The following is a 27,816-nucleotide window of genomic DNA, read 5'->3' as shown; positions in this document are numbered from 1 at the left end:
ACTTACCAGCAGCATTGATATTTTCCTCACAGGAGTACCAGATCCCAGTGTGGAAATACCTGAAAAGGAAGCGGTCATCTCCCGTCTCCCAGCTGTAATGAACCACATTCTGGTTCGTCTCATTTGCAGTCTCATTCCCGCCGTAATTGAGGCAGTTTGTCTTCTTCTCTTTCCCACAGCTCGGCTTGGGGACCCTCTGTGTGCCCTCACACCAGTGGGTCGTGATAAAAGCTGTTGTAGAGAAGAGGAGAGCCATCAGATTCAGACTCACTGCTAGCAGGGCTCTGCATCTTCGATTTGTCTTCATGGTAAATCCGCCCTCCCTCCCCCTCCTGCTGAGAGAAGAAGTCAAAGGGGTTTGTTTTATTTGGGAGGGGGGGAGGTTTCAAAGCTTCTCACGATTCAGAATCCAGTTGTCCAGGCATCAAAACTCTCAGCTTCTTCCAATCTGCTGCTGAAGCGGTGAAGGAAGCTCTGCATCCAGACTCCCATTCTTCCCCTTCACTTGAAACCCTGCCTTTGTACGTTAAAGGAGCAGCTGCCGGCGCGGCAGCGGGGCCGATCTCTCGCAGCCGCGGAGCTTCAGCGCGCTGAGGGGACCGGAGCGGCTCTGCCTCCCGAGGAGCACCAGAGGCGAGTGAACATCTGCTCGGCTACCACACATCATCCTCCCGAGGGGCTCCGCAGCCTCCTCCGCTGGGAGACACCTGCAGGCTGCCAGGCTCGCTGTCCCCTGCTCCCGTAGGATGGGCAGGAGCGGCTCAGCGTGCGGCAGGAGGAGGCAGGGACAGCTGCCACCCGCTGCCACCGTCCCCGGCACCGCTCGGAGCCCACTGCAGCACGCCGGGCTGGGGGGAGGCGTCACGGCTCAGTCCCGAAAAGAATTATTATTATTTTTATTATGTGGAGCTGTGAAAGGCATTTTTCATGTACCACAGGGTAGAGATTCGTCCAGGAGGAGGAGGGATGGAGTGGTACTTTAGCATTTCTGCTCTGAGCTAGAGAGTAGTAAATCCAGGGGCTGATTCTGGTTTTGGCATGATGGTGTAAATCTCTTTCTTCAGAGGCTTGCTCTGGCAGCCCCAGAGGAATTTGGGTTTGAAAGTGTGTGATGTGTGAAACCCACATCTTTCATAACACCAAGTGGAGCCCCTTTCCCAGGCTTTTATTCCCGGACACAGTGCTTGCAGATGTTTTGGTTGAAGTGGGTCTGGAGGAAATTTTCTTGTTTGTAGACAGAACTAATTAGAGCAAACCCTGGGCTTTACTCACCAGATGGCAATGCTGAGAGCAGAGAACACTTAATACTTAATACCCCATTTCCAAAGAGAATTGTATTGCCCTCACAATGTTCAGCTGGCTCACAGAGTTTCCGACCCCTTTGCACATTGCTCACAGCTCTCTGGTGAGCACTGAGCGCCATGAGGAGCAGGGCACCTGATGGTGGTGGAGGTAGAACCCATGAGCCCCTGTGTCCAGCACTGAGGTTGGCCACACTTGTCACACAGTCGTTCTGTTCCTTGGTAGATGAAGGCAATTTTCTGTGGTGAAGAAGCTCTCTGTGCCTTCTGAGTCTTGTTTCCTTCCAGCCTAGTTTAGACATCCTGCAAAGGCCGTGGGGATGCTGGTGGCCTCTCAGAGCAGTCCAGCAGTGGGTTTCCAGCAAGCCCTGGGAATATCCGTGCAGCCAAGCAGGCTCATACTGGCAGTGCTCATGGAGCCCACAGGCAATGCTTGTGCTGTGCTTTGCTGCCTGCAGACGTGACATGTGGGGGTAGTTTCTCCAGCTCCTTGAAGAAGTCCAGGAAGAATGAGGTGAAGTTTCTCCTTGAGGCTTCCAGGACCTGTTCCTGCCTTCCTGATGCCCCCCCCACAGGACTTGCTATGGCTCTTTTTGGTGCCTGTCCTGAATGTCTGAGCCCAGCTTTAGTGAGATTTCCCACTATTTCTACACTCACTTGGCTTTGGTCATTTTTTGTTATAAAAAAACCAGAAAGTTAACAAAAAACTTTTGTGAGAAAACTCACAGGGCTCTGTGAGAACAATTGTGATGGCAGCTCTGCAGGTTTGGTGAAACAACTTTGCACTGCAGATCCTTCCCTACCCAAGAGCCTTCGCCTTGCCTACCCCTGCCTCTGCCTGCTGAGTGCCACCTCCTCAGTGCCAGGTTTTCCCCCTGTGGTCTGCACTAGCAGCGTGCCTCTCCTTGTCCTGTTGGAATTGCACAGCACTTCTCCCTGTTCCAGCCCTTTCAGCATTACATCTTGCAGGCAGATAATCAGCATGCCTTCCTTGGTTTTAATTGCCTGCAAGAAATAGAGGTGATAGCTATTCAGGGGACCACAGAATTATTACTCCAATTATTTTTATGTTGCAGGACATTTACTCAGTAATGTGTTTGTGGCACTGCTGTGTTTCTCAGGGTTATCCACTTGCTAAGAGGAATAAACAAAGCACTTGAAACTTTGACAAAAAGCCTTCACAAGAAAGCTGATGTTGTTCTTCAGGACTGTCTTTCAAGTGGCTGCCAGCATCTGAATCATCACACTTCTCCAAGTGTGAATACAGGTCTTTACAGCTCTTTTCTTACAAATTTTCTCTACCTATTGCCCTGTGGATTGTGTTTTCTGGCCTGCAGCACCAACGCCTGCACACTCTGTTTCTCTGTGTGCCTATCTCCCTGAGGGGTGGGCATCCAAGACTTTTGTTATCTGGGATAATTTTGTCCTAAATACTTCTTACATTTTGTTTTTACTCCTAATCCTAATAGATATTTCTATTTCTGTTCCTCCTTATCTTCTTCATTCTTGTTTTCCAGGCTGGCAGAGCTGTTGAGAACAGACATGGTGACAGTAAATTAAAAGAAAAAAGGCAAAGTAAAGCAGGAGTTTGATTTCTTTTGTGCTAGAGAGCTTTTAGAATTTTAAGCATTTAAAAATACTGAGCACAAAGTAAAGTATGCTCAGTCAGAGAATTTTAAAATATAAATAATTTTCTTTTTCCCTAAAAGAAACCAGGTTTTTTTTCATTGTTAGACTCCTCTGGCTGCATAAATTGGGATTACTTGAAAAGAAGGAAACTGCTCTGTGCTATACTCATGCTGTAATACTCCAATGACTTCTCTTTATATAATCTCTGTTTACCAGATTTGTTGTGTATAAAAATGGAAAGATCATACATATGTTGCAGAAGTCAGTTCAGATGCCTGGATTTAATAGTATTTATGTGGTATTATCTTTAATGATAACGTAGAAGGGTTTGAATGCTATAGAAGAGTAGTTTTCAGGCTGTAGCTACAAGAATCTTTAAAAACCTTTTTGCAGCAATAACTTTTCTCTGATGTTGTGAGAAAAACTACCTTCATAGGTTATAGGTAACCCCTTTTCCTTTAGCATTTCTTAGAGGATCAGTGCGAATTGTTATTACTCGGTATTTACTTGTGTACAAAAAGAATTTGACCCGGAGGATTTAAAGTAATGATAGCTTTTGCAAAAGGAATCTTTCAATCAGGCTCTGTTTTTCACTAGTGGAAAACAGAGGCACCATTCACTAAAATGATAGGAAGTCCTACTTTTTGATCCTCTGGTACTGATGGGGACACGGTCAGCTCAGTCTGGGTGTTTATTTGGAACCAGCAGCATCAAACACATGGGGTTATATGCTAGATTTAAATCAACAGTTTAAACCCCTGTAGCTTTTATTTAAATTCTCATTTCTTACAGTTCTGTCCTCCCAGGCTTCCTCGTGTGTTTATTTTGTCCTTTTCAGCTGTCACTGGACTGGACTTCCCAGCTTCTCCTGCCACTTTGGACTAGACCCCTCCTGGCAGCTTCTCTTCGCTTTTCCTCAGCACCACAGAGCCACAGAATTCACTTGCTTAATTCATTTGTTGTGCAAATGGCTCAAAATGTCCTTTTCTGGTTGGAATTTTCCTCCCTTGACATGGACCTCTGCATAGCTCATCTTTCTCTTGTTCTCTTGCCATGGTAAACATGAATTATTTGTGTGCCCCCAGCGTACCTCCCCTGTCTCTGCTCTGTCCAGCAAAATGGGAAGTTTCTCCTTACCTCAGTTCACTTAACAGCTTTTATTTTTCTATTTGGAGAAGAGGGCTGGGATGGAAATACTCTCCATATTTCCCCCAGATTGTGTTACTCACCTGGGAGTAGTTTGTGTTCTCTCCACTCCAGACTCAGGCTCCCTTTTGCCGTTTTCACCCCAGTTTTTATCTTTTTCTCAGAGCTCTGACCCAAAGCAGTTTGTGCTCAGCAGTGATGTTTGGCACTCTGAGCACACAGGCTGGGCCTTACAGTCCTGTTCATCTAAGAGATGCTGCCAAGGGACAGCCCTGATTTTCTTACAGAAATTAAGCCCTCAGCAAAGGGGCAGACCCCTGGGGTCCATGTCAAGGTGGCCTGAATATTGATGCCACAGGAAATCTTGGTCTTCTGTTTAACTTGTGACTTGGAGTGTGTCTTTCATCTACTTTGCTTATGGGCATTTAGGCAAGGACAAGAAGACTGCTCAGGAAATTCTCCCTGTTCCTGAACTAACCAGGCAAAAAATGGTTTCTGACAGTACTGTAGAAAAGACCTTTAGTAATCTTGACAGAAATGAAAGTGGTAAAATAAACTGTTGCTTCACCCATGAAAATTTCCTTGGTCCAGTGTCACTGGGCAGTAGACAAGACATCCCTGAGTGCCCTCTCCAGAGGAGCTGCTCTGGATGTTGTGATCAGTTGTCAGCATTGCTCATCCTGGCTGGGACAGAGGGGCTGTGCCACTCAGAGACTACAGGCGCCTCCTGCAACGAGCAGGGTCCCTGCAGCCCCCGGCTGTCCCAAACAGCATCAGACTAATCATCCAGCACTGCTCTTTGTGTAAAAACTGGGTGCGACTGGGATGCCAGCAGATTTGTACTTATCTGCTATCTGCATTTAATTCTTCCAGCAGCTGGTGGAGAGGAAGGGAGATGAAAAGAAGTGACAGGTCTGAGTCATGTCTTGATTCGTGTCTGGGAGAGCTGACTGGCTAAGTTGCCTGAAGAGGCAGTCCAAAAGGTCAGGGCTGAACAAGCAAGATATTCCCAAGGCAATTCCCAACGAGCTATTTACATGTGTCCACCTATGGTGGGAGTGAATTAGGTGTAATGCTATCCTACTTTTGATCCTGAATTAAAATTTTTTCTGTCTTAGAGTCACAAGAATTATTTCCTCACAATTGACAGTTGGATTGGATTAAGATGAAAGTTTAATTATGATTTAGTACTCTTTGTTAAGGCTAACTTTGATATGTCTAAGTTGTTACAAGAAGCTACAGGCACACTTAAGAAGAAGTCAAAAAGCAGAACCCACTTCTTTCTTTATTGCTGCAATTAAAGAAGCATTCTTGCACATCAAAGCCTTAATGGCAGCTTGTGAGTCTTTCCATATTCCTGGACACCGTGGCCTGGCATAAAAGCAGCCCCAGAGCAAAAGCGGCCACAACAAACAGAGCAGTGCTGAGAAACGTCAAAGGGTTCATTACCCAAACACGCTCTTTTATAACCCAGGCATCTGATTTCCATATTCATATAAAGTTATATATTGTCATATCCCACTGTGCTTTTGGAAGTGCCTGATCCACTAACTACAGATGAATTAATTTATATTACTTCCTTGTTGTGTTTTTTAAGACATTTTTTTCCCTTCTCTTATCAATATATTTTTAGGGACAGAAGTTAGAACATTTAAATGTCTGTAGTTTTCAGTTTCTGCCTGGCAAAGGAGTAAACTGTGTGCATGTGGTATCATTTATATGAAGAATAATGTTGCTTATTTGTATGTCCATGTATTTTTTCCCCATAATTAGGATTCATCCATATGTCCAGGCATTTTAAGTGGTAGATTATGATTTGCAGTGGGATTTTAGTTCACAAAGGAGTGATCAGGGAGATATTTATGAGCAAGCTCTGTACCTGGAGGTTCATGTTTCTGTATATTCTCTGCAGAAATTGGACCCTGTGCAAAATGCACTTGCGAAAATGAACTTTACCAGAGCAGAGTAGGAGAGGCTGCTTATGTGCAGGGGTGGCTTTTTGATGGGGCTATGCAGACCTGCAGAAAATGAGTGCACATTGTGTCACTGGGGGTGCACTCCAAGCCAGGGGATCAAGGGCCCTTGGGATGTGCCCATGATCACATCAGGGTAGTGATGCTGAAGGTGAGGGCAAGGTTTGGTTGCCACAGGAAGACAGGATGGTCAGGTTGGCTCTGGAAGCTGAACGTAACAGGACATTGCATTTGGTCTACAGTGAGAGAGAAGTTATAGAACACAACAAATTTATACATGCAGCCAGCAGGTTTGAAACATTTCAGGACCAAACCTCAGTTTGGGCAGAAATCTCTCCCCCAGGAGTAGAGCAGAAGACAAAGCAACCAAACTAGACATCAAGAGATCGATACTAAAAGCAAAACATAGTGGCAAAGATGTCTCTCCAGAGCAAAGCCAGGTAATTGCATAACTGTTCCAAGGGAAAGAGAAAAGGTCAACAGGCGGATGACAGGCTGGTGCACGGAAAGCTTCTGCCTGGCTGGGGACAGCATTTCACAGTGCATTGGCAGAAAAGTGAATGAGTATGCAAAAGTGACTAGGAAAATGCCAAACTGCCTGAGAAAGCCTGGGTAAGACTATCCCAAAATGACACACAGTGTCATGGGGAGAGACATCCTCCAAACTGCGGGACTTTTGAGGCAGCACCAAACCCAGCAGAGTGTTGGGAACGATGTCAAATTTCACAATGAAGTTGTAGCAGATGGCAGAAGAGGGAGTCAAGGCCAAGACTTGGCAGAAAGAGGGAAAATGTTAGCCATCAGCCTGTCTGGAGAGCAGCAGGAGGGAGGAGATATATGAGCAACCTGGAGGACAAGCAGGACACTCAGCAGAATGAAAGCACAGCAGAGAGCAGAGAGGGATGGTGCAGTGGAAGGCTGGTTTGGAGACCACAATATGATAAAAAGTACAGAGCTGCAGCTGGCTGGTATCAAAGCCCACTCTCACAGGTCTACGTGAACTCTGTGGCCTCAGCAAAGGGGCAAATGAAAGAGCAATTCTTCAAAGGAAAGATGTTATGAATCTTTGGGGAACTCAAATGGGAATGAAGCTACAGGAGGAAAATGTTCAGCAGTATCATACTGACTGCTCAGCTTGGGAGCTGGGGTTTTATTTCCATCTTCACAGCTGGTCATGAATATTTTCTCTTTCCAACCCCTTCCCTGACTGGGTTTTGGATGGAGAAAAGTCATTTCTATTCTCAGTATCCTGCAAGGTCTCAGGTAGGTAACACTCTACCTCTCCACTTGACCTCTAAGGTTGTGTGCATTTTTGAAGAGACCTTCCTTTCATCCACCATGTGCTCTGCTGGTAGTGCCCAAATCATTCAGGTTTCATGGGCCCCTGCTATTTGTGTGTGTTAATAGAACACCCTTAACAGAGACTGCAGGATTTGATACAGATTTAGAGCACTCAGTTAAAACTGTTCTGCCAAATGTGAATTGTTTGGCAGGTGGAATGTATTGACTTAAACCTCTGCTCAGTCCTTAAATAGGCCTCACGCTCTTGACTCAGATGTCTGATCAAAAAAAGGATAATAAAAAAAAAAATTAAAAATCAGATATTGATCTGTACCCAGACCCTCCTCAAGTCAGCCCTTAACACCATTAAATGCAGGCACATCAGCAGAGCTCAGGCTGGCAGTGTCCTCCTGTCTCTGCTTTATTCCAGCACTGAAGATGTGGAAATCAAGTGGAAGCTGCTGCCGCCCCTCGCTGGGGACTGGGGCTGTGGGGTGAGCAGGGTGTCTGTGGTAGGACCACTGTCTGCACTGGGACAGCATGTCCTTGGCTCTCAACGAAGGTCTGAGTTGATCCCAGGCAAATCATGGACGTTAAAATCCTTAGATGGGGCCATTTCTGTAATAACAGCTAAATTATAGCCCGTGCACTGCAGGAAACCAAATTAGGGCTCCATGTGCAGTATTTACTTGGGCAATTTCACTTAACCTTGCCATCTTTTAATTGCTTTTATATCTTGATTTAGTAATTTCGGATTTTTTTTAATAGTTCCATTTATTGAGAAACACCACAAGAGGCATGAACTGAGTAATTTTCTGTTTCTGAAGTTTTGTACTGTAATAGCAACAGAATCATCAGTAGGCAAATTCTTTAAACAATAATTATCTGTCTCTGCTTTGGATGTTTATTATTTTTGCAGCAGTTCATTTGCAGGACAGAGTGCCACCTTCACAAGAAACTCAACTCAACTGATTTGCAGTCAAAGTAGAGCGTTTGGTTACTTCTAGATTTTGTAAGAAAAGAGACAAAACATGAAGTAATGATGCAGGAAACACTTAAAAGGGCAATTTATCAAGCTAAAGATCTCAGTTTGATTGGAGAGGGAAATGCTGGACTGTATAAAAATTGCAAAAAGGAATGTACTTCTAATGAAATAGACTCCAGAGGAAAAATTAACCTATATTCCAGCCTGTTAGTGTCATGGAACAGATAATTGAATTCTTTGCTTTCTTGTCAATGCAGCAGTATGTAACTCTGCTCAAATGTTCAGGTAAGGTTTTTATGCTGGTCAACAGTTTTTATGCTGGTTTTCATAACTTTTTCTTTGAAAACTGGTCTAATTACTATTTCTTCTGTTTTTACAAAGTCTTCATGAAAAAATTGGGGTTTTGGAGTCACATCCCACACGTGACGTGGAACAAAACCAAACTCACTCAAAAGGCAATTCAGGTTTGTGCTTTATTTCCATGCAACATTTTTTGAGAAAAGTAGAAAAGTTTATTTTGAAAGAAATGGAGCCACTTAGTACCTCATGAAGGGAAAGGAGCAGAGCAAAGCTCACCCGCACAGATCCTTCGCTGTGGGGACTGCTCTGGGCCTTCTTTGCAAGGTGGTGTTATGGTGGTGGGAGCAAAATCAAAGGCAGTGGCTGCCCTGCCAAAATTATCTCTTGGATGGCAGAGAAATGGATTAAGGAGTCCCTGATGGCAGCTGTCTACGCCAGTGTCACCCTGCTCCTGTGTACATGGCGGGCAGGGGAGTTGGTTGCTCTTGTTCTCTGCCTTGATTTTCAGGCTTAGCAAAATGCAGCACATACTTCAAAATAAGAGAGCTAACATGGATTTTCAATCACCATCCCAAATTTGGCTTCAAACTGCCATAAACTGGAATATCCTGATGTAAACTGAGAACAGTCTGCTAAGGTGGCACTGGTACTTGCACAATTCCCTCCCATGTCCCCATTGTAAGGACTTTTTCTTGGGTGTTTCTTTTGTTTAATGTTGTCTGTGCAGTTTTCTACAACAGTTTAACTGCTTTATTGGCAATGAGGAAGGACATAAAATCTGTTATTGCAAGTGAGAAAGAAACATATGCTCTATGCTTAATGTGCAGCTGGAAAGTATGCATTAAAATATTTTTTTAAAGCCCTTCATATTCAATGGCCTTTTATTTCCTTTCTTTTCTATATATACCCCTGAACAATTGCTGGTACTGCCATAGCTGGTTAGAGGATGGTGCTAATAATTCCAGGATTGTGGGTTTGATCCCCAAATGGGCCATTCACCTAAGAGTTGGACTTGTTGGTCCTTTTGGTTCCCTTCCAGCTCAGAATATTCTGATTCTGTGATTCTGATAGTGCAGCAGTGTCAGGGGGAAGAGATAGGAGGAGTTGCTGAGGCTTCTTGGACCTACGGCATGGACAAGCAAGAGGATGATTTCCTGCATGGGGACACCCCTGGGGGGTGTCTAGAAATGAAGACACTGAACTCATCTGAATCAATGGGGTATAAAAGAAGGGTAAGTGTGAGGCACAGGAGCTGCCTCAACCAGCCTCACTATCAAGGCCTCTGTGATGTGGAGCTGCTCTTGAAAATTCAAGCACTGGGCAAAGCTGTGTAAGGGGGTGTTTGACAAAGAGCCCCATAGCCTGGCAGGAGCTGAAGTTCTGTGCTGTCTGTCCTCCCCAAACTCATGGCAGTTCACTGGCTGCTGCCAGAATCACTCACTGGTTGCCTCCCACTGCTGCTCCAGCTTGGTTTAGGGAGGATGAGATGGGCTGGGCACTTGGCATATCAGCCCATGAAGATGCCCTTTTCCTCTTTGCTTCCAAATAATCTCTGGGCCCAGCATCCCATGGGTGCTTGTAACCAGGCATTTCCCAATTATCAACAAACTGGTAATGAACAGTGATTCTTCAATGCCCAGACCTGCATAGATTTTCTCACCTTGTAATTTGCCCAGTATTCAAAAAAATCAATCTTACAATTCAACACCAAAGCACTGCACTCCAGTATTGTCCAGACAGAAGCTAATGAGACAGGAATAAACCGGGCAAGTGGGCTGCAACACGAAAATGAGGTGCTGGCCAGGACCCAGGGAGCTCATTGCCTCGACAGGACACCGGTACTGAGACTCGAGTCACTTCTGCTTTTCCACGGTGCTTTGTTGCCACCTGATGGCCTCACATAAGGTTGCAAGAATGAAACTGGAAAAGGTACATTCTTTGAGATGTCTTACATTTCATTAAAACCACTGAGAGCTTTTGAAAAAAAAAAGCTTCCCAGATCAATGTCTTTTCATGCCCTGCTGACACAAGTCTCTGCTTAACAGGTGAAAAATTACTTTTTTCCAATGTGACAACTATAATTGCATTGTACACAACACCAGTGATTTATTTGTATTTAGAAGGAATTTCTCTTGTCTTTTGCAATTTCCTTCCTTAACAGGACAGATACCTGGAGGATAATGATGTTATCAGGCCCGGAACGGTCACTAAATGGTAATGCTGTGATGCTTGATCCATACAGCCTGATATTCCTCTGTTTGCCCAGATAAGCACTGCATTTGCCCCTCACTCTGGTCCTCCTGACCACAGCAACATATCTGCCTCATGTGAAATAATCACTGTCCTGCTTCAGGCATGGTGTTGAACCACTGGGATGCCCAGCAGGCACCCTGGACCATCCTGACCACGATTCACACCTTTTTTTCTCTTTTCCCATTTCATTTGCTATTTCTGGAGCCTACCTTTCTCTGTCTTTTCCCAATCTTTCTCCACTCCAATCGTCTCTCATTTAAATAATTCACCCCTAATTTTTTTCTCCCTGACAGTCCTGGTTTTTCCTTCATGTCTAAGCAGCTTTTGCATTTTTGACACCCTGACTAGGTGATATTGGAGCAATTCATTGTCAGTGATGCTGCTGGTCTTGCAAAGCTCTGCTCCCCAGGAGGTTCCCAGTGCTCCCTCCAACCACCTTGGAAATCTGACTGTTTCCCACATCACTCCTTCCAAAGCACTGGTGAAAGCCAGGCATCCCTCATGGTGTTGTCTGCAAGTTTTGGTGGCAGCAGCATTGTGACCTGTCACATGCACAGGTTAGGGTGCTACATCCACTCACTGCCAACACCCTTTTCACTTCAGGGTTTGCATTTTCCCCCCTGGTCATTCCAGCTGGTTTAGCCACGTAAAAAGCTCAGAGGTAAAAGCACTGAGGCTGAAATGATTTGGAACTAAGGGACTGGGCTCTCCATGTGTTGCTCTGGTGACATCCTGGTGGCTGAAGGATGAGCTCTGCCTTGGGAGCACCGATGTGGCTAAGAAAGGGAGCGTGGGTCACCTCATGTCTGCTCCTGGGGATATGAAGGGGAAGGACAGGAAATGGCAGCTGTCACCTTTACTTGCTTTTGATGTAGATGGATGAAGATGCTGCAAAGGGGCTGTTTGTTTTCTGGGGTGCTCTAAAGTGTTTTTTGAATCCACAGCTGGAGAACTTCTTCTGAGGGCGTCACAACCACCATCAGGTCACATTTCTCAGCTTCTTCACTGCCATGCAGGATCAGCTGGGTGGGGGGCTCTGATTCTTTCTGGAAAACAGATGCACTCACTCAAACACACTCAGGCTAATGAGTTAATCTACTTGTCCTTTTTCCCAAAAAGCGTTCTTCTCACCCTTCCTGCCATAGCTGCCCAGAGAACCCACAGCCACAGAAGCTGCTAACCTGCATTCTTACTTGAACTGGACATTTAAACATATTCCTGAGGAGCTTTTGATTGATTTATCTTTAGCAAGTTGCTGAGAAGCTCAGGGATGGTGGCAGGGGACGTGGAGCGGTGTTGACAGTGGCACAGCTGTTTGGTTCAGGGAGCAGCTGCTCAGGCAGGGTCAGTCCCTGCCTCCCAAGCCATTTCCCCAGAAGCACCAGGAGCATCTTCCCTGTTCAGGGCTCTGGGCCAAAGGCAGTGACAGCTGTGCAGCCAGTTCAGGGCTGCTTGATCCCTGCAGCTCAGCTCCTCACGTGGAAATGGGCAAGGCTTCCTGGGAATCTGCTTTTTCTGCCTGCCCCATGCTCCTGTGAATACCCAGCACACTAAAACCCAACAAAGCACAGTAAAAAAAGTTACCAGTGTGTCTGGCAGGACAGCAACGGGGCAGCAGGAATATTGACAGATTTTGCTTATTTTCCAGGTAAGGAAAGGCAGGGTTAAAGCTGCCACAGCAAAGCCAGCAGAGGAGGTGAGGGCAGTAACCAGCCACACGGATGTGTCACCTGGAAACGAGAGAAGCAGCAAAACTTCTCAGAGAGACTGTAGGGAGCAAGCACTCACTGCAGCCAGCCTGAACCCTGTGTGGCTGCTCTTCCACCCACCCTGGTGAGATCCCTCCCTGGCAAACTCCAGTGCCAGCGGCGGGGGGTGGCACTGCTGAGTCTTCCTGTTTTATCTCTCCCAAGGAAAAAAAGGGCAGCACATCTGCAAACAAGGCAGGAGACTGGGGTGGAAACAAAGGGAAGGGCTTTGGGCATGACTACAGCAGGGGAGCAGGAGGGAAGGCTGGCTCTTACGCTGAGCCCTCACACAGTGTGTCGGGCTGAAGCTGCTGCTCCTGTTGATGGCCTCGACGTGGGTCTGAGCTTTCACACAATACTCAGCTCCTGCCTCCATGGTGTCCAGGTGAACCATGGAGTTCACCTCTTTCATCACCTTCTGCTGCACCTGCCACAGGCCCAGAAGAGAAAGCATCAGGACACAGGGCAAGGATCTGCCATCAAAGAGCAGCTCTACCACTGATGCCTTAGAGAGCCTATAAATGAACCAACGCACACTCTTGAGATAATATTAGCATAGGAGGTGATATAAAGGTTGATTTTATTGAAGGCCTCCAGGGGCAGATATGGAAAATGTCCACAAAAGCCCACCCCCCAAGGGTGAACACAGATTTATAAGTTTAGTAAATTAGCATAATTGACAAAAAGCACCAATTAGGAGCACAAGTAGTGATGCAATTTCCCCCCAGTTCAAGCCCCTTCTAAATCCTCTCCCCTCAGATGGAACTGAACTTTGTTGATGACAATGTGTCTGGAAGAGCTGTTTTTCAGCCTTGGTTCCCAGGGAGAACCAAGATAGGACAGGGACTTTGGAATATGTTTTGCCTTTCTGTGTATCAGGGCAGGGAGAAATACTGGGAAAACTAGCTGCAAATGCAATAATAGGCTACAGAGCTCCAAACAGATGTGTAAAGAACACAGAGGGTAGAAAAAAGAAAAACGCAGAAAATCATCTAACATCACCATGATGCTTGGCCAGCGAGAAAAGAAGGGAGCAGCAGGAGGTGTCAGTGGGGCCTGTGTGAGTAGAACAAAAGAGGGACAAAAGCAGCAAACAAGAAAGCACAGTGGAGTGCAGAATGAGCCCACACCCACCTGGAAGGGCAGGAGGGGATGGAAGGAAGAAGCTGTAAGCCAGAGTCATAATGACGATGCTGGGCCACAACACTAGACCAGAACCTGCTGCCTTGGTGGGAGGGGAATGTCTGAGGCCTCAACTGATCTGAGTTTTTTCTGGGTGTGGTGGGTGCCAAAATCATGCCTGTGCCAGAACCATACTGTGATGGGGTGTGAGAGCTGTGCCAGAGAGCTCAGAGAGGGGATGGACTAGGCTGGTGAGGGGTGAGTGAACTGTAACACACTCCAGCAAAGCTTAAGCAGCATATGATCAGCAGGACATTATTTTTTTTGCCATAAGTAGGTCTGCATTCACTGCTAGCAAAATGAAGTTGCTATTTCCAGTCTCCCCAGCCTTGAGAGGATGGGTAACAGCTACCCAACTGCTCCTCTTGCTGTGCTGCAGATGCAAAACCTGCTCTCACAGAAGGCCTGATCAGCCCCCAGCTCCACACACATAAAAAACTCCAACAAGCCAGGAGGGCACTCCTGGCAGTGCAAGTCCTTCCCACCACCAAAATAGCCTTCTCCACAGAACATGATATGGAGGGCCATTAGCTTGAAAAGATTTCAAGGCCAAAATCAGGTGTATGACTACCTGGGGTGACCTCTTGCAAAAGCATCAAATGAGACATGCCAAATGTAACCATAATTTAAAAAAATGATAAGAGTCCCAGCATAGGACTCATATTGACCAGCAAGAATAATGTTTGCAACAGGCCAGTTGGTAGAAAGTATTCTGAAGTTTGGAATTATTGTTTGGGTGATTAAGATCACATACTGAAGAAGAGCTGATATAAAACACCATCAGATACAAACCTATTGATTGTTTTTAAGGTGTCAGAAAGCCCACGGGCAAGGTTGATCTCATTTACTTGGATTTCACAGGGAACAGTCCCGCTCCTGATGCCTTCTTGTAGACTAAAGACTTTTGTATGAATAAATTGCTAATTGAGAGTGGCAGGAAGTCATGGTGGGGACTCACGTTTTAGTAGAGGTGATCAGGAAGAAAAATGAAAACTGATACATGCTAGTGGTACTAAAAACCTGCTTCACAAGAGTGAAGGTGACAGACAGCTGTGAAGAGCAGCAGGAGGATCTTGTAATAAAGCAACAAAAGCAATTCAACACAGATAAATGTGGAATTATGCTCGTGAGAATTTTTCTCCTACATTTTCACAGCATCCTCCATCAGCAACAGGAACTTGGGGTTCAGGTTTCATGGGACAGTCAGCTCTGTGGTAGTCACATTAACAATTGCTGGAGAGACAAGGGAGTGGGAAGACTTGTTTTGTTTTATGGTGCTAATACAAACTGTTCCTGCACCTTGGACTGTGCAGGTTTCTCCCTTGCCACCCTGGTAAAGACAAAAATAGCTGTGAGGGCTTCCACAGGGAACAGCTAAGGAGCCTGGGAGTCTTTGGCCTGGAAAAAGATGTAGAATATAAAACTAATAGAGTGGTAGGGGAAGTGAATGGGGAATAATTGTTCTCTCTATCCCCAAATCAAGTTTTGGGGACAACAGCACAACACTTATGTTGCAGAATTCCTCATTGCAGGAAGTCGTACAAGCTAGAAGTTTACATAGACTGAAAGCCAGAACAGATAAATAAATGGAACAAAAATCCATCAAGGACTACTAATGTTGCAATTTCTGGCTCAGAAAATGGAGAAAACTTGTCAGCACCTCAGTGTGACACCTTAATCACAGTCTGAGTAAACCAGGTGAGGTTCAGAGAGAGAAGTCAGCACAAACACCTTTGGTTCCTGACTTCTGGTTTCTATCTATAGTTGAGGCATGTGAGAGGATTCCTTTTCCCAGAGAAGGAAATGTGGAAATAACAGACAAGCTTCTCCATGAGGAAACCACAGCAACCCACTGGTGTGTGCAAACCCACTCCAGGCAGGACCTTCAGCCCCACAGCAGGAGCTGGGACTGGCAAACAACCTCTGGGCAATGTCTGTGTGCATTCCCTCTGGGCACTCTCTGTTATAGCCTAAAACCTGGGGGTCAAACTCACCCTGCTCTCGTGGCCCTTCTTCCAGTAGAGCACCCGGAACTGGAAGGCCGGTCCCATGTCTGCCAGCTCCACCAGTAAATGGTACCCATCTGCCAGGACCCTCAGCAGAGGTGGGGTCAGGGAAGCTGCCAACACAGAGACCCCCATTATCACACCAGAGACAGCCCTTAAATCCCCCCGTTTTCCCAGACAGGAGAGGAAGAGAAGCTGCCATCACCAGTGGAATAACAATCTGAAAGAACAGCTGGCTGCTTCAGTGGGGCAGAAACTTCTGTCTGCTCTTCTTCCCTGCGTGTCTAAATACAGCAGCAGGCTCTCACCAGGAGAAGGACCATAAATGGCATTGCAAACAGGAGTTTGGCAATAGCTGAGCTGCACAGAACTTGAAAGGCTTTGAATTGTCTCCAGTGGAGGAGCTGTCTGACCTGAGGGTCCCACGTGAACAGCTGCAGCAGAAGCAGCTGGGCCAAAGAAGCTGGGACAGCAGAGCAGGTCAGCTCTTGTGCTCCTGGGCATGAGCTCAGCACTGACACACAGAACAGGAGCTGAGAAGCCACTGCTTTTCATGAGAATCTTGGCAGTTATTCAAAGGTGGAGGAAAAAACATTATGAGCCTCGGGATAATTCACATGAATCCTGACTTTCTTTTAGTATCGGCATGGTTTTAGGTAGACTTGGGCTGATGATCTGCTGTGACTTCAGGTTTTGCAAATGTATGCAAGTAAATCTTTAGGTGATTTTCTTCCTGCTTGCTTTGATATTCAAAGCTTGATTTTGTCTGGCATTCTGCTGGGAGGAATATCAGTGAAATAATGAGAATCAATCGAGCATAGATGGACCTGTGCACTGTACATTTATGAACTGGGAAGTTCAAGGTGGTACAGAGATCATATTTGCACTATTTATTGGTGCCATTATTCACAATTATCTATGCCATTTTTTACCCCTCTGCTGTAGCTGAAACCAGTTTCAACCTCTTTGCTTTCAAGAAAGGAAGGAGAGTGATGCATAGTGCCATATAGAAGAAATGTTCTTAATAGAATTTGCTCTTATTTCCAGTGAATTGCCACTAACACTGAGCAATATGAAAACATAAAATCCAAGCATGTACATGATGAGTGTGCCACAAATGGGAGGCCTGGAAATCTACTTTGTACTTTTAAATGAAATGATGAAAAAAAACCAGGTAAAAATCTCCTTAGCACCACGTCTTAAAATTTTAAAAAACTGATATCATTTGGAAGCTAAAGGCAAATATTGTGCTAATGCATTAACAAAAGCACATTGCAAAATGCAACTGCTAAACAAACAGGAGCATTTCTATTTAGCTCTGTGCTGGCCCACTGGATACCAGCTAACTATTTGAATGTTGATAAATGAAGAAGGAAGACTGACTAAACTGTTGGCTTTAGGAAGATCTTTTCAAAGAGTTTTCCATAGAGTTACCATAGAGTTACCATACTTGATTATCAAAGTTATCAAAGTTGATTATACTTGATTATCAGAGTTATCAAAGAGTTACCATACTTGATGTGCTTCTATGCTGCGGCTTTGACACTGGGGCTGTGCAGTCTCAAGTGCTGGGGGCTGTGTGTCTGTGAGTCCCTTTCAGAACCTGTGGGCTGTGTTTGAACCCCTTGTCTCCTCTCAGACTCAGTGCCAGGTTTCCTGAGAGGTGTGAGAGCAGGGACAAGGCAAAGTGAGCTGTGAAAATGTGTAAGGACAAGAACTTAAGAGTGACTTTTCTTTCTCTTTTAAACATCTGTCATATTCACATTGAATCCCAATGCAAGCTCTATCCTCTGAACTGACACATCTTAGTCAGAAGACTGTTTTGGGGTCCCTAAAACACAGGAAAGCTGCCAAATACTTCACTGAACCATGAGAAAGCTACTGCTTTTGTTCATGTTGGTCTCAGGAGTGTCCTTCCCCTGTCTCTGCCTGACTGTGCTGTCTGTGCCTCTATCTGTGCCTCCATAGCTGCTGGAAAAGGGAAGGATTTTTCATCTAAAGCACTATCTAGACTATACTTCCACTCAAAGAGACACATTCACCAACTTAGGTGGCACTTCTGATGGTGCTTTGACTAAGACCTCTGCGTGAGTGAGGACTGCTCCCCCATGAAGTAGTGAATAACTTCCAAAGATGGAGGAATTTTTAATATTGGGTCCGTTCTGGTTTAGGACAGACAATTTCTTGCCTGGCTAAAGCTGATGAATGCTGCCCATCCCAGACTGAGAGCTACCGTCTAACAGTGACCTCAGCAGAGATTTCTCACCACAGGTTTTGTTGCTGGAAGCAGTTGACTACATGGCAGAGAACAGAGGAAATGATTCCAGAGAAATTCTAGAAAGAATAGGCCCATTTTAGGCTGCAACATGATCCTTGGGTTGAGCTGGGCCTCAGGCCTTGCAGGACTTGGAAGGACATGGAGAAAACGTCCTGCCTTGCTAGGATGAAATGAATGCTCTGGTTTCCATTTTTCTCTCCTCTTCTGGGGTTTCTTCATACATCTGACACCATGGGACAGGGGAAGCATGCCCAGAAGGGAGCGGGATTTCCAGGACAGCATAAAGCAGATAGAGTGTGACGGGGCTGTTTTCTAGAGTAAAAGCTCCCTTAGGATCAGGTTCTGGACTCCTTAGAAGTGACTACATGACTTGGATTAAAAATGACAACAGGCCTAGTTGATCAGAAATCTTTAAATTTAAGGGTAAGAACAACTGACCTGAAAAAAGAAATTCCTGCAGTCATCTTGCCAGTCTTGGAAACCCTTGAAACTCAAGCCAAGATGAATTTGGCTCTGCCTTGGGACGAAGCCATGTCCAAGAACATTGTCTAAGAAGGGAAACCCTCCAACCCAATTTGAGGAGCTGAGAAGCAGAGTGTGCTCTGTGCATGCACTGGACACAAACAGGCACCTGAAGAACACTTCAACACCTAACTCTGAGAATTTAACACGAAAGATGTAATTTAAGAGCAGGACGCACTCGTGACGCGGTTGAAGAAGCCTTTCATGGTGCCCCACCGTGACCTTGTGGCACCAAGCTCTGCCCTGACCCGCAGCTTGTAGGCCACGGTGGCTGAGATGTCCTCTGTGATGTTGCACACTGTGGCTGTGGTGAGGGAGCATTCTGAGATGGGGATCCAGCTCCCGTTGGCGTATTCCCGTTCGTATTCCCTGAGGAGAAGAGGAAGAAGACAGGCAGCAGTCTGACAGGAGATGTACCTGTGGCATGAGCTAAGGCTGCTTGTGGGCTCTTTCCAGGTAAAACCTGTACTGGGATACACTGGGGCGGGAACACCACAGGTGTTTGAAACCATATGGGTGTGTTTTGGATCTTATCTGCAGAAAATCACCCTGAGCCAAGTTCATGAGCCAAATGCAGCACAATATTGTGGGAGGTGGGGACAGCTAATGCTGTGTTGATGCATCAGGTCCTGCCCACTCCTCTGACTTCATCGTCCCCGGTACACCAGAATTCCAAAGCCATTTTGTAACAAAAGTCAGAGCTCAAGATGTGTCAGAAACCTCCTGTGGTGTGTGTCAAATGTTTAAAAGGTTTACACAAAGTAAATCTCGGTGTTTTCTCCTTCCTCTCCTAAATAAAATGTTGCAAATCTTCTTAACTTTTGAATTCTTGGATAGAGGCAGATTTCTTATATGGAACTGATGCACATCTTGGATTACTCAGGTATCTATTAACCTGAAAACTGTCCCAGAATTGGAGCAAAAAGAATTTTTCCTCCACTTGTGGTTAACAGTACTAAAGCATCAAACTTCTCTTAGGCTTGTGAACTGAACATGCACAGGCCATCCAAAAATTTAGAACTTTAAGTTGAGATAAACAATGTTCAAAGAGCAAAAAGAATAAAAAAATCCAGAAGTTACCCCTGAAACTCAACTGAGTATCTCACAGTTGCTCCCTGGACGATCACAGGACTCCAAGTTAAGAAGTGTTTCATGTTGGTTGAAAGAATGGAGATACTCTGAGGTGCTGGCAACAACACATCTCCTCCTAAAATTCCCAGCAAAAGAAAGGAAAAAAATGAATGTACTAGGGAAAAAAAAAAAAAGCTTTGAAGAACAGAGCAAAATGGTGTTTTGCGTCAGAAATACACACTCTTCACTTCCCTACAGTCACTTCTGTATTTGAAAGTATTTTGCAGAGAAGAAGAAAGGATGGAGCAGCTCGGCTGAAAGTGTCCCTTTGCCTTATTTCAGAGTTTTTCACTGTATCACTAAAACAGTGAGGAAAAGGTCAAGCCCTCCAGTTGGATTTGATGAAGCCGAGCACCAGATGTTCTGTTGCACTCTAGAAACTGTTCCAAGGAGGCCGTGGTTCCAAATGTGCTGTTTCTTTCCAGGCTGGGTTCACTGCTGTGGGAGATCCCAGCTCTGGTACAGCTCCCTTCACATTGCAGGATTCTGACAATGTGAGGGCTTGTATGCTGTGATCAAAGCTTATTAACAGACTAAACTTATTCCATGCTCTGTAACTGAAATTACCACTTTCCTCTGAGATCTCCAAAGCACGACTTCGGAGCGATGGTTGATTTTACCCTGGGGTATCTTGCTGTAAAATCCTTGGCAATGTTTGGAGCACAGGAGGCAGGATTCCCCATAGACACACTCTGCACTACGCTGTGGGAACACTCATCTTCTGCTACTTTCCAGTCCCAAGAGAATCCCATTCTCTCTGCTCAGCAGGGAATGGTTCCCAAAGAACCACTGGGAGGGAGGAATGGATGGAGTGGTTCCTATCAGCTCACTGGTGAACACTCTTCCCAAAACAAGGTAACTGTGCTATCACAGTGTGTTACCTGAAGATTATTTTTTCATTAAATTTATTTCACTTAACCAGGTTTATCATCCAATAGTCTTTGCCACTAAAAAGGGTGTTTTCTTCTGAGCCATATTTTCAAAGTTAACCAGTAATTCAGTTGTTCTACCCAGGATCAAAACCAGGTTGACAAGTCCACGAGCATCTGTCTAATTTCCTGCATCACATCTTCATAAAATCACTAATGATGTGGGGAACTGTTATGCCAACTCTGATTCTTTGGTGTAAGTCATAGAGGTTGGCACAATGCTCAGCTGTTCTTTGAAATAAAATTCAGGTTGCTCTGGCATGAGAAATTTTCTTCCTTGTCCTTTAGGCAACAGAAGAGCCGTTCTCTGCCATATTAGCATTCTATCAGTTCTGGCAGGCTGAGGCTCCATACACACAAAGCACTGTAATCAAGGCACTTTTAGTCTTTAAAAAATAAAAAAGCAAAGTCTTTAGTGACCTTCACACTGCAGCATAACCACCCATCTGGTCTCTTGTGCTCTCCATGCTTCTCAACATTCAGATTTCTTGCTACTTTTCCTTGTGCTTGGTTCCCATGTTAATTTTGGGACTTGGCACACCTGAGTGTGTGAATTCCATACCTGATTTCGTTTACATGAACAAACACTGGTTTTCCACGTGACTCACAGACACAGTGAAGTTCCAGGTCTGAACAGGGGTGAACTGCACTTAATGTTTTCCTATTTTTTTAAGTCCTGACTTTAGGACATTTTTGATATAAATTTTTTGGCATTCCATAGGACTAAACCCTGTATTATTAAACTGTCTAGAGACCTATTTTAAAAGCAGAGAGTTCTGAATTGGACTATCAGTTTTTTAATGGCCCAAGGGTTGTTTCCTATCTGGTTAGAGCACTCTTCATTTCCTGGCTATGCTTGGCTTAGTGCACTGTTTTCTTGTCAAAACCAATGAGTCTTCTACTGGCACGGTGACTGTCACCTCACTTCAGCTGAACCACCAAAGTTCATACAGAAATTAGGATTCTTTCCTGCTTTTATTAGGAAAACTCCTTACCCAGTGACAATATAAGTGCCTCTACAGAAGCAGTTCACTGATTTAAGTCTCTGTTTGGCATTAAAGTTATCATTTGGAGGAGAGGTTCGTGCTTTTCCAGAGTACTTTTGATCTAGACATAATCCTGTGTCATAGCCAAGCAAATGATATTCATGGTTTCTCCCACCCATCTGTTGCATCAGCCCACAAAACAACTGTAACAAATGCAAGTTTAACAATTCCAGGTTACATAAACAGCGCCGAGAATAAACAGTGCAGTGTGTTGTTTGAATGCTGAAATAATCCATTGACTCTGGTTTGTTCATTTTGAAGGAGAAGTGAACAACAATCATCCAAAGTACAGGACCCAACTGGACAGAGAGCACAGGCAGGACCCGGAGGGCTGATAGCCCAGGGCTGCCACATTTCCATCTGATTTTGGATTCACCAGCAGCCTCACAGGACAAGCCAAACTACACTCACTCGAGCCAGGGTATTGACTCTCACCCTAATGTCTCCAGTCATGCCAGAGAAGTGACATTTTCTCTGTAAATAGCATTTTTGTCTCCTACCCTATCAGCAGTATATTCAATTTCATTTGTTACACAAAGAATACATTTCCATTTAGAATGGTGATGAGCCTTTTAATTTAGTATTTTTATTCTCTTTGTGTTAGAGAATTACAATTAAAAAAAAAAATCATGGTCAAGTCCAGTACATTTGTCTGTCTTACTTTTCAGTTTAAAATACCTTAAATAAACCCTGATAAAATTCCATTCCTCTGGGATAGATTTTGATCTCCTTCTTGCTCTGTGAATATAGAACAATATAATATTTCCTCATTACTTGCTGTTACTTCATCACTACTATCATCACTACTTACTGCTAAGTGTATATGAACACTGTAAAAATATTAATACAGTTACCTCTTTATTCATAATATCATCTCCTTTCAGGGGTTCAGCAAACACAAGAAGAAACAGCAACCTCAGAACTGGTGCTGCACAGTGTTCAGGAGTGCTTTACCTCATCTGTGCTTTTCCTGGCATGTGCCTTAAAATTTTATATGTAAGAGTGAGAAATCTTTCCTGTTGCACTAATAAGCATTGGCTTTTTAGTCATTGTATTGCTTAGTCTTCTTTTGCTAATGTGGAGGCCAAAAATGCCACCAGCTTTTTATATCTTGGAGCATGGGCTGACTCTCCACTTGAGGAAATTTCAGTGAAGGGGAATCTGACAAGGGAATTCTGAATTCTAAATACTTTTAACAAAGAAAATAATGCCTATCACATCCTGAGAAGATAAAGGAATTTCTTTGTAAGGTAAATGTTGAAAATGAAAGCCATGCATCTCTAAGCCCTAGAAATAACAATTTAGAAGGGGATAATAAATTATGCTAAAATCTCTTTGGCTAGAATTCCAACCTGCAGGCTCTGGGGACATCCCCTCCTTCATCTGGTGATTACACAAACTCACAGCAAAAGGCAAGATCCCAGTACATCCCCCTGGGCTTTTTTTGTCCTCAGCACCCAGGCATCAAAGCCCAGACTCTTGGGCTAGACAGGAGCACACTGCTCTGCACAGCCACAGGGGGAGCTTAAGGCATAAACATTCAACCAAATAAAAGTTCTTTGCTCAGAAAGGAGGTTGGGACATGAATTTTTTGTATTTCAGGTCAAGGCCAAGAGAGTGACAGACACAGTGTAAGTTATGCCACCTTTCCCTCCTACTCTCTGTCACGGTGTGAGAGAGGCTGGCAGTCACTGCCCACACAGGCAGCTGTGCTCCTGCCTGGAAACAGCACTCAGGTAGCCAGGCCTTAAACAGAAATACAGTAAAAGCAAGCCCAAATTTCTTCAAAGAATAGTTGCCCAGCTCTGTCCTCTTTTAAAACACATTTGCCATAATCTTCCCTATTGCACAGAGTTAACTTTCCAAGCAGAAACCACTTGATGCTGTCACTGGGTTCTGTCCTTAGCATCTGAGAATGATAAATAGAGAGGCAGCTGTAAAATGATTTTTTCTGAGGCAGAGGAAAAAAAATGGAGCATGAGACAAGAAGAATGTTGTCACAACCTAAAATGGCACATTTTAAAAGCCTGCACTAGGGAAAAACCAAGCACACTGGCAAGACATGTTTGCTTTTTAGAGGACTGACATTGCAAACTGGAATGCAGCCAGGAGATTTGAGACCAAGCTCCTCTGAGATGTGTCTGGAGTGTAGCATTTACTTGTAGAAGCAGATTACCAATTGCACAGCCTCCTTCCAGAGTAAAGGAGACCCTCAGTGAAGCGATTTGAGCTATTAATTAGCACTTTATATCCTTCCTCTCTGACCCTGCATCCACTCCACAGGCAGAGCATCCCTGTGTTCAGAGTGATCATCATTGAAAGAGGACTTGAGAGTTCAGCTTCCCACAGAACAGCAAAAGAGCAGGGATAAATACAGTATTAATAAATTCCTTCAAACTGAAATTGCCCTTTGGAGTTCATAAATGACCTGCAGAACAGAGAATTTACAGAACCATTTGCTTTGAAATTTGCTTATTTTGATACTCATTTTAGAAAAAGAATTAAAATTCAAGATCACTTGACCTCATACTCATTTGGCTTAAGTGCTGCAGAGGCATCTTTAACAAAAGGACGAAAGACTTTGTTACTCACAACATTTCTGTCTTCTGGCTCAACTCAGTGAAGATGTTCAGTCATTTACCTGAGAGCTTTGGTGCACTCAGAGCGCAGAGGAAGAGGCAGATGAGCTTTGGTGGCATTTTGCTCAGGCTTTTCCCACATTCACATCCTGTTACACATCTCAAGTCTCCAGGTTCCCAGCCAGGGAACCTCATCCGAGCCAGCCATGGTGGGCAGCGAGCAGAGACCCCAGGGGAGTGTGGAAACTCCTCTCTGCCTGCCTGCAGAGTGCCGAAGGTGCACAAACATCGTTTGTGAGGGTGTAGCTGCAGGGAGTGCCCAGGTAATCTGCTGCCAGCAGTTCTTTACAGGTCTGTGCAGCTCTCTGCTGGATGGGGTAACTCTGTCTCACTCTGAGCGATTACATGGCTTAAAAAGAGGCCTTGTAAGGAGGAAAGAGGATATGCTGGGTTTTTCCATATAGCTGTAAATGCTCACTCCTCTGCTCAGCCCTAATCTAGATAAATCCTCATGCTTCCAAGCACCAGGAAAGTTTCCTCATATTCCTATGGAATGTCTTATGTCTCTGCACAAAGGACTGGGACCTCTGGACGGATGGAAGGGACCTGTGAGCTCCAATTTATCTCCAATACTATTCCTCTGGTGGCTGTGTTGGCTGTGTGCTGAGCAGGAAATTGTGTCTCCAGGTCTGATTTGGTGCAGGCACACGTATCCTGTGTTTTTTTCCATCTTGCAGAGTGCATTGCTTTCCACCTCACTTGGAGGGAAGGCAGGATTTTCATCTGGATGCAGTTCTGAGACCTGAGAACCCAAACCACCCACAGGCTCCAGGGTTGCAGCAGCTCCCTTTGTGCTTCAGGCTGGTTCCTTCAGAGGCCAAGGGAAAGGCAAACTTTAGGTGGAAGCTCCTTATGTTCTGCAAAAGGTAATTAAAATGAAATGAAATTCTGACTGTACAGATAATGTGAGCAAAGGCCAAATCCCACCAAATCCCACCAAATATTTTTGGCTCTGATGAAAGCAAATATTAGAAATCTCTCTTCTAAACTACTTCCTCCTCCTCACAGTTTGCTACCTTAGAAGGGGCTTTTGTTTCTGAAATTTTTTTCTCCTTTCTGATACCTTTAAATAGCAAATACATGACTCCTCTTTTCAGTGGGGAACAAAAGGGATCACTCAAGACTTGTTTAGTACATATTTTCCAAGGAAAGAAAGGGCTTTTTTTTGTGTTTATGAAAGAATAAAATAATATTCTCTTGAGTGAAGGTCTCCAGATTCTCAGACATGCAGGAACTGTGCTGCATCCAGCACGATCAAAAATCCCCACATTTTCTCCTTCTTTCCATCATCTCCCTTCTTTCTTTCATTTCTTCCTTCCTTTGCTTTCTACCCCCCTCCCTTCCCTTCCCTTCCCTTCCCTTCCCTTCCCTTCCCTTCCTTCCCTTCCCTTCCCTTCCCTTCCCTTCCCTTCCCTTCCCTTCCCTTCCCTTCCCTTCCCTTCCCTTCCCTTCCCTTCCCTTCCCCTTTCCCTTTCCCTTTCCCTTTCCCTTTCCCTTTCCCTTTCCCTTTCCCTTTCCCTTTCCCTTTCCCTTTCCCTTTCCCTTTCCCTTTCCCTTTCCCTTTCCCTTTCCCTTTCCCTTTCCCTTTCCCTTTCCCTTTCCCTTTCCCTTTCCCTTTCCCTTTCCCTTTCCCTTTCCCTTTCCCTTTCCCTTTCCCTTTCCCTTTCCCTTTCCCTTTCCTCCTTTCTATAATTTCTCACAATTCCCTTCTTCCTCCATACCTACCTCTGTTCCTTCCTGCATCCCTTCCAACCTCCCTTTTCCTTCTCCTCTCCATCTTTGGGGCACACAGAGAGGCCTCTGTACATTTCCCAAACCTGGCTGTGTTTTCCTTCCATGGAAGAAGGATGTTCTCTGAAATACCTTTCAAGTAATCTTCATCTTCTTGCTCTTCATTATCCCAGCCTCCTACTACTTTTATCAAATATCTGTACTGGTAACCAAAAGGTGGCTGTTGTGCTGAGTGACTTTATAATTGTGAAAATCATGAGGTCCAAGAGGAAACATGGATGTGTTTAACAGTATTACCAATAGGATAATGTGCTTTTTGCTGGGAAGCAAAAGAAACATTTGCAGAAGAAAGGCAAAATTTACTTGTCAGTGGGGGAAACCACCAATTTGTTCCCTTGTTGTACCAAGAAATTATAAATAAGGCAACTCTGAAGTTTGAACTATTGTTCAGTTAGAGCTGTGTGGCATATCTGGTTCTTCACGGGGTTGTTCTTGTCATGCCATAAACATGTGGATGTATTTTGATTAAATATTTTGAGTAAATATTCAGACATAAGCTGAGAAGAATCTCAAAACCCATCTGATCTGTAAGGACTGTGCCTCACACCATTCACCTTATGACTCAAACAGATGCACAGCAAAGAGTCTGCACACAGTTTGCAAGAATTTTACCGGAATCAAGTGCACAGCTGGAAGTTTTGCTTTCCAAAGATTTCTCCCTGTCTGTGAGTGGGTCAGAGAACTTTTCATTTTCAGGGGTGGGAAAGAGGAATGCAGGCCCATTTCACAGTTAATCCATGATTAGCAGTGAAAGGGAGAGTGGGTCTGCCATAACAATGAGGATTGCACCTGCCCAGAGCTATCAGCAAGATTCCAAAATGAAAACTGTGATGATGCCATGTTATATTTCCTGCCTTAATTATAACCAGCAAGTGTGGTGTGTGTGAAGAAAACTTGGGGTGGAAGCTGAAGGTGGTGCACACACAGGGCTGAGGGGTGCCAACCAGCAGGCTTGGAACAGAATTATTTAGATCACAGCAGCAATAAAAGTGGCAAAAACACCTTCTGACATTTTCCCCTATTCTGAAATGCTGTATGAAAATATTTGGTTTTATAGAGATAAAAAGAACTCTTTCAGCTTTACTGTTCTGCTTTCAGAATTGTACCAGTTTTACAGGTCTTTTTGAAATTGATGAAACAAATATTTTCATAACTTTCCTTATCAATTATGGTTCCAATTATGTCCCTGTGAAATATTTTAATGTTATTATGCATGTGTTTCTAAAGATAAAAGATATTAAACGTATTTCTTAAGATTAGCATCTGTCTGATTAACTTTGTTTCGTAACTCTTGCCTTGCATTTCAAGTTATTCAGGCCAGTGGTTGCACCAGCAAGCCAAGATGCTGTGGGATTGCTGTGGAATCCACACCTAATTCAATTTGGATTGATCACGTGAGGTTATTTCTAAGGAAAATGGATTGAAGGAACAGAAAAAAGAAGGCCCAGGTGACAATTTGAAAGGAAAGGTCTCGGTTATTTTAGTAGCAACTAGGCAGGGTTTTATATAACTCCCTATGACATCCTCCGTTATACTTAGATATCCTGGTGGATGCTAAAACATTTTAATAACTGATTTATTTATATATGTATCGTGATATGCTTAAGATTCCAATCTGTGGAAGAGCCTAAATAAATGTGAAAAATTTAGAAAAGTATTTTATCTGGACCAAGTCA

At 44.5% G+C, this 27,816-nt stretch overlaps 2 protein-coding genes across 6 annotated transcripts in view; both read right to left on the bottom strand.

Moving 5' to 3' along the window:
- GSG1L (GSG1 like) overlaps nt 1–2,589 on the bottom strand; it is a 56,484-nt gene extending 53,895 nt beyond the window's left edge. Inside the window, exon 1 of one of the 4 annotated variants that reach the window (XM_039560675.1) lies at nt 7–2,589. In XM_039560675.1, coding sequence (XP_039416609.1) covers nt 7–307 — 301 coding nt within the window. In that variant the 5' untranslated portion in view covers nt 308–2,589. The remainder of the gene's footprint in view (nt 1–6) is intronic. The other 3 variants (XM_039560676.1, XM_019281549.3, XM_010392159.4) reach the window with 3 other exon arrangements.
- Nucleotides 2,590–8,770: 6,181 nt separating this feature from the next.
- Nucleotides 8,771–24,581, bottom strand: IL20RB (interleukin 20 receptor subunit beta). Of its 2 annotated transcripts, none has more exons than XM_019281550.2 (7): nt 24,303–24,581; nt 19,685–19,811; nt 18,783–18,973; nt 15,793–15,917; nt 12,893–13,043; nt 12,453–12,598; nt 8,771–11,914 (listed from the first exon to the last, which is right to left on the bottom strand). In XM_019281550.2, exons 2-7 carry the CDS (start codon nt 19,756–19,758, stop codon nt 11,789–11,791), a joined length of 813 nt encoding a protein of 270 aa, XP_019137095.2. In that variant the 5' UTR covers nt 19,759–19,811; nt 24,303–24,581; the 3' UTR covers nt 8,771–11,788. The 2 variants fall into 2 exon arrangements, with proteins under 2 accessions (XP_019137095.2, XP_010390462.3); XM_010392160.3 differs by having other exon boundaries at nt 24,352–24,581.
- Nucleotides 24,582–27,816: the final 3,235 nt, after the last annotated feature.

The sequence above is a fragment of the Corvus cornix genome, chromosome 14 (genome assembly GCF_000738735.6).
Source record: "Corvus cornix cornix isolate S_Up_H32 chromosome 14, ASM73873v5, whole genome shotgun sequence".
NCBI lineage: Eukaryota > Metazoa > Chordata > Aves > Passeriformes > Corvidae > Corvus > Corvus cornix.
This window is presented reverse-complemented; position numbering and strand designations above follow the sequence as displayed.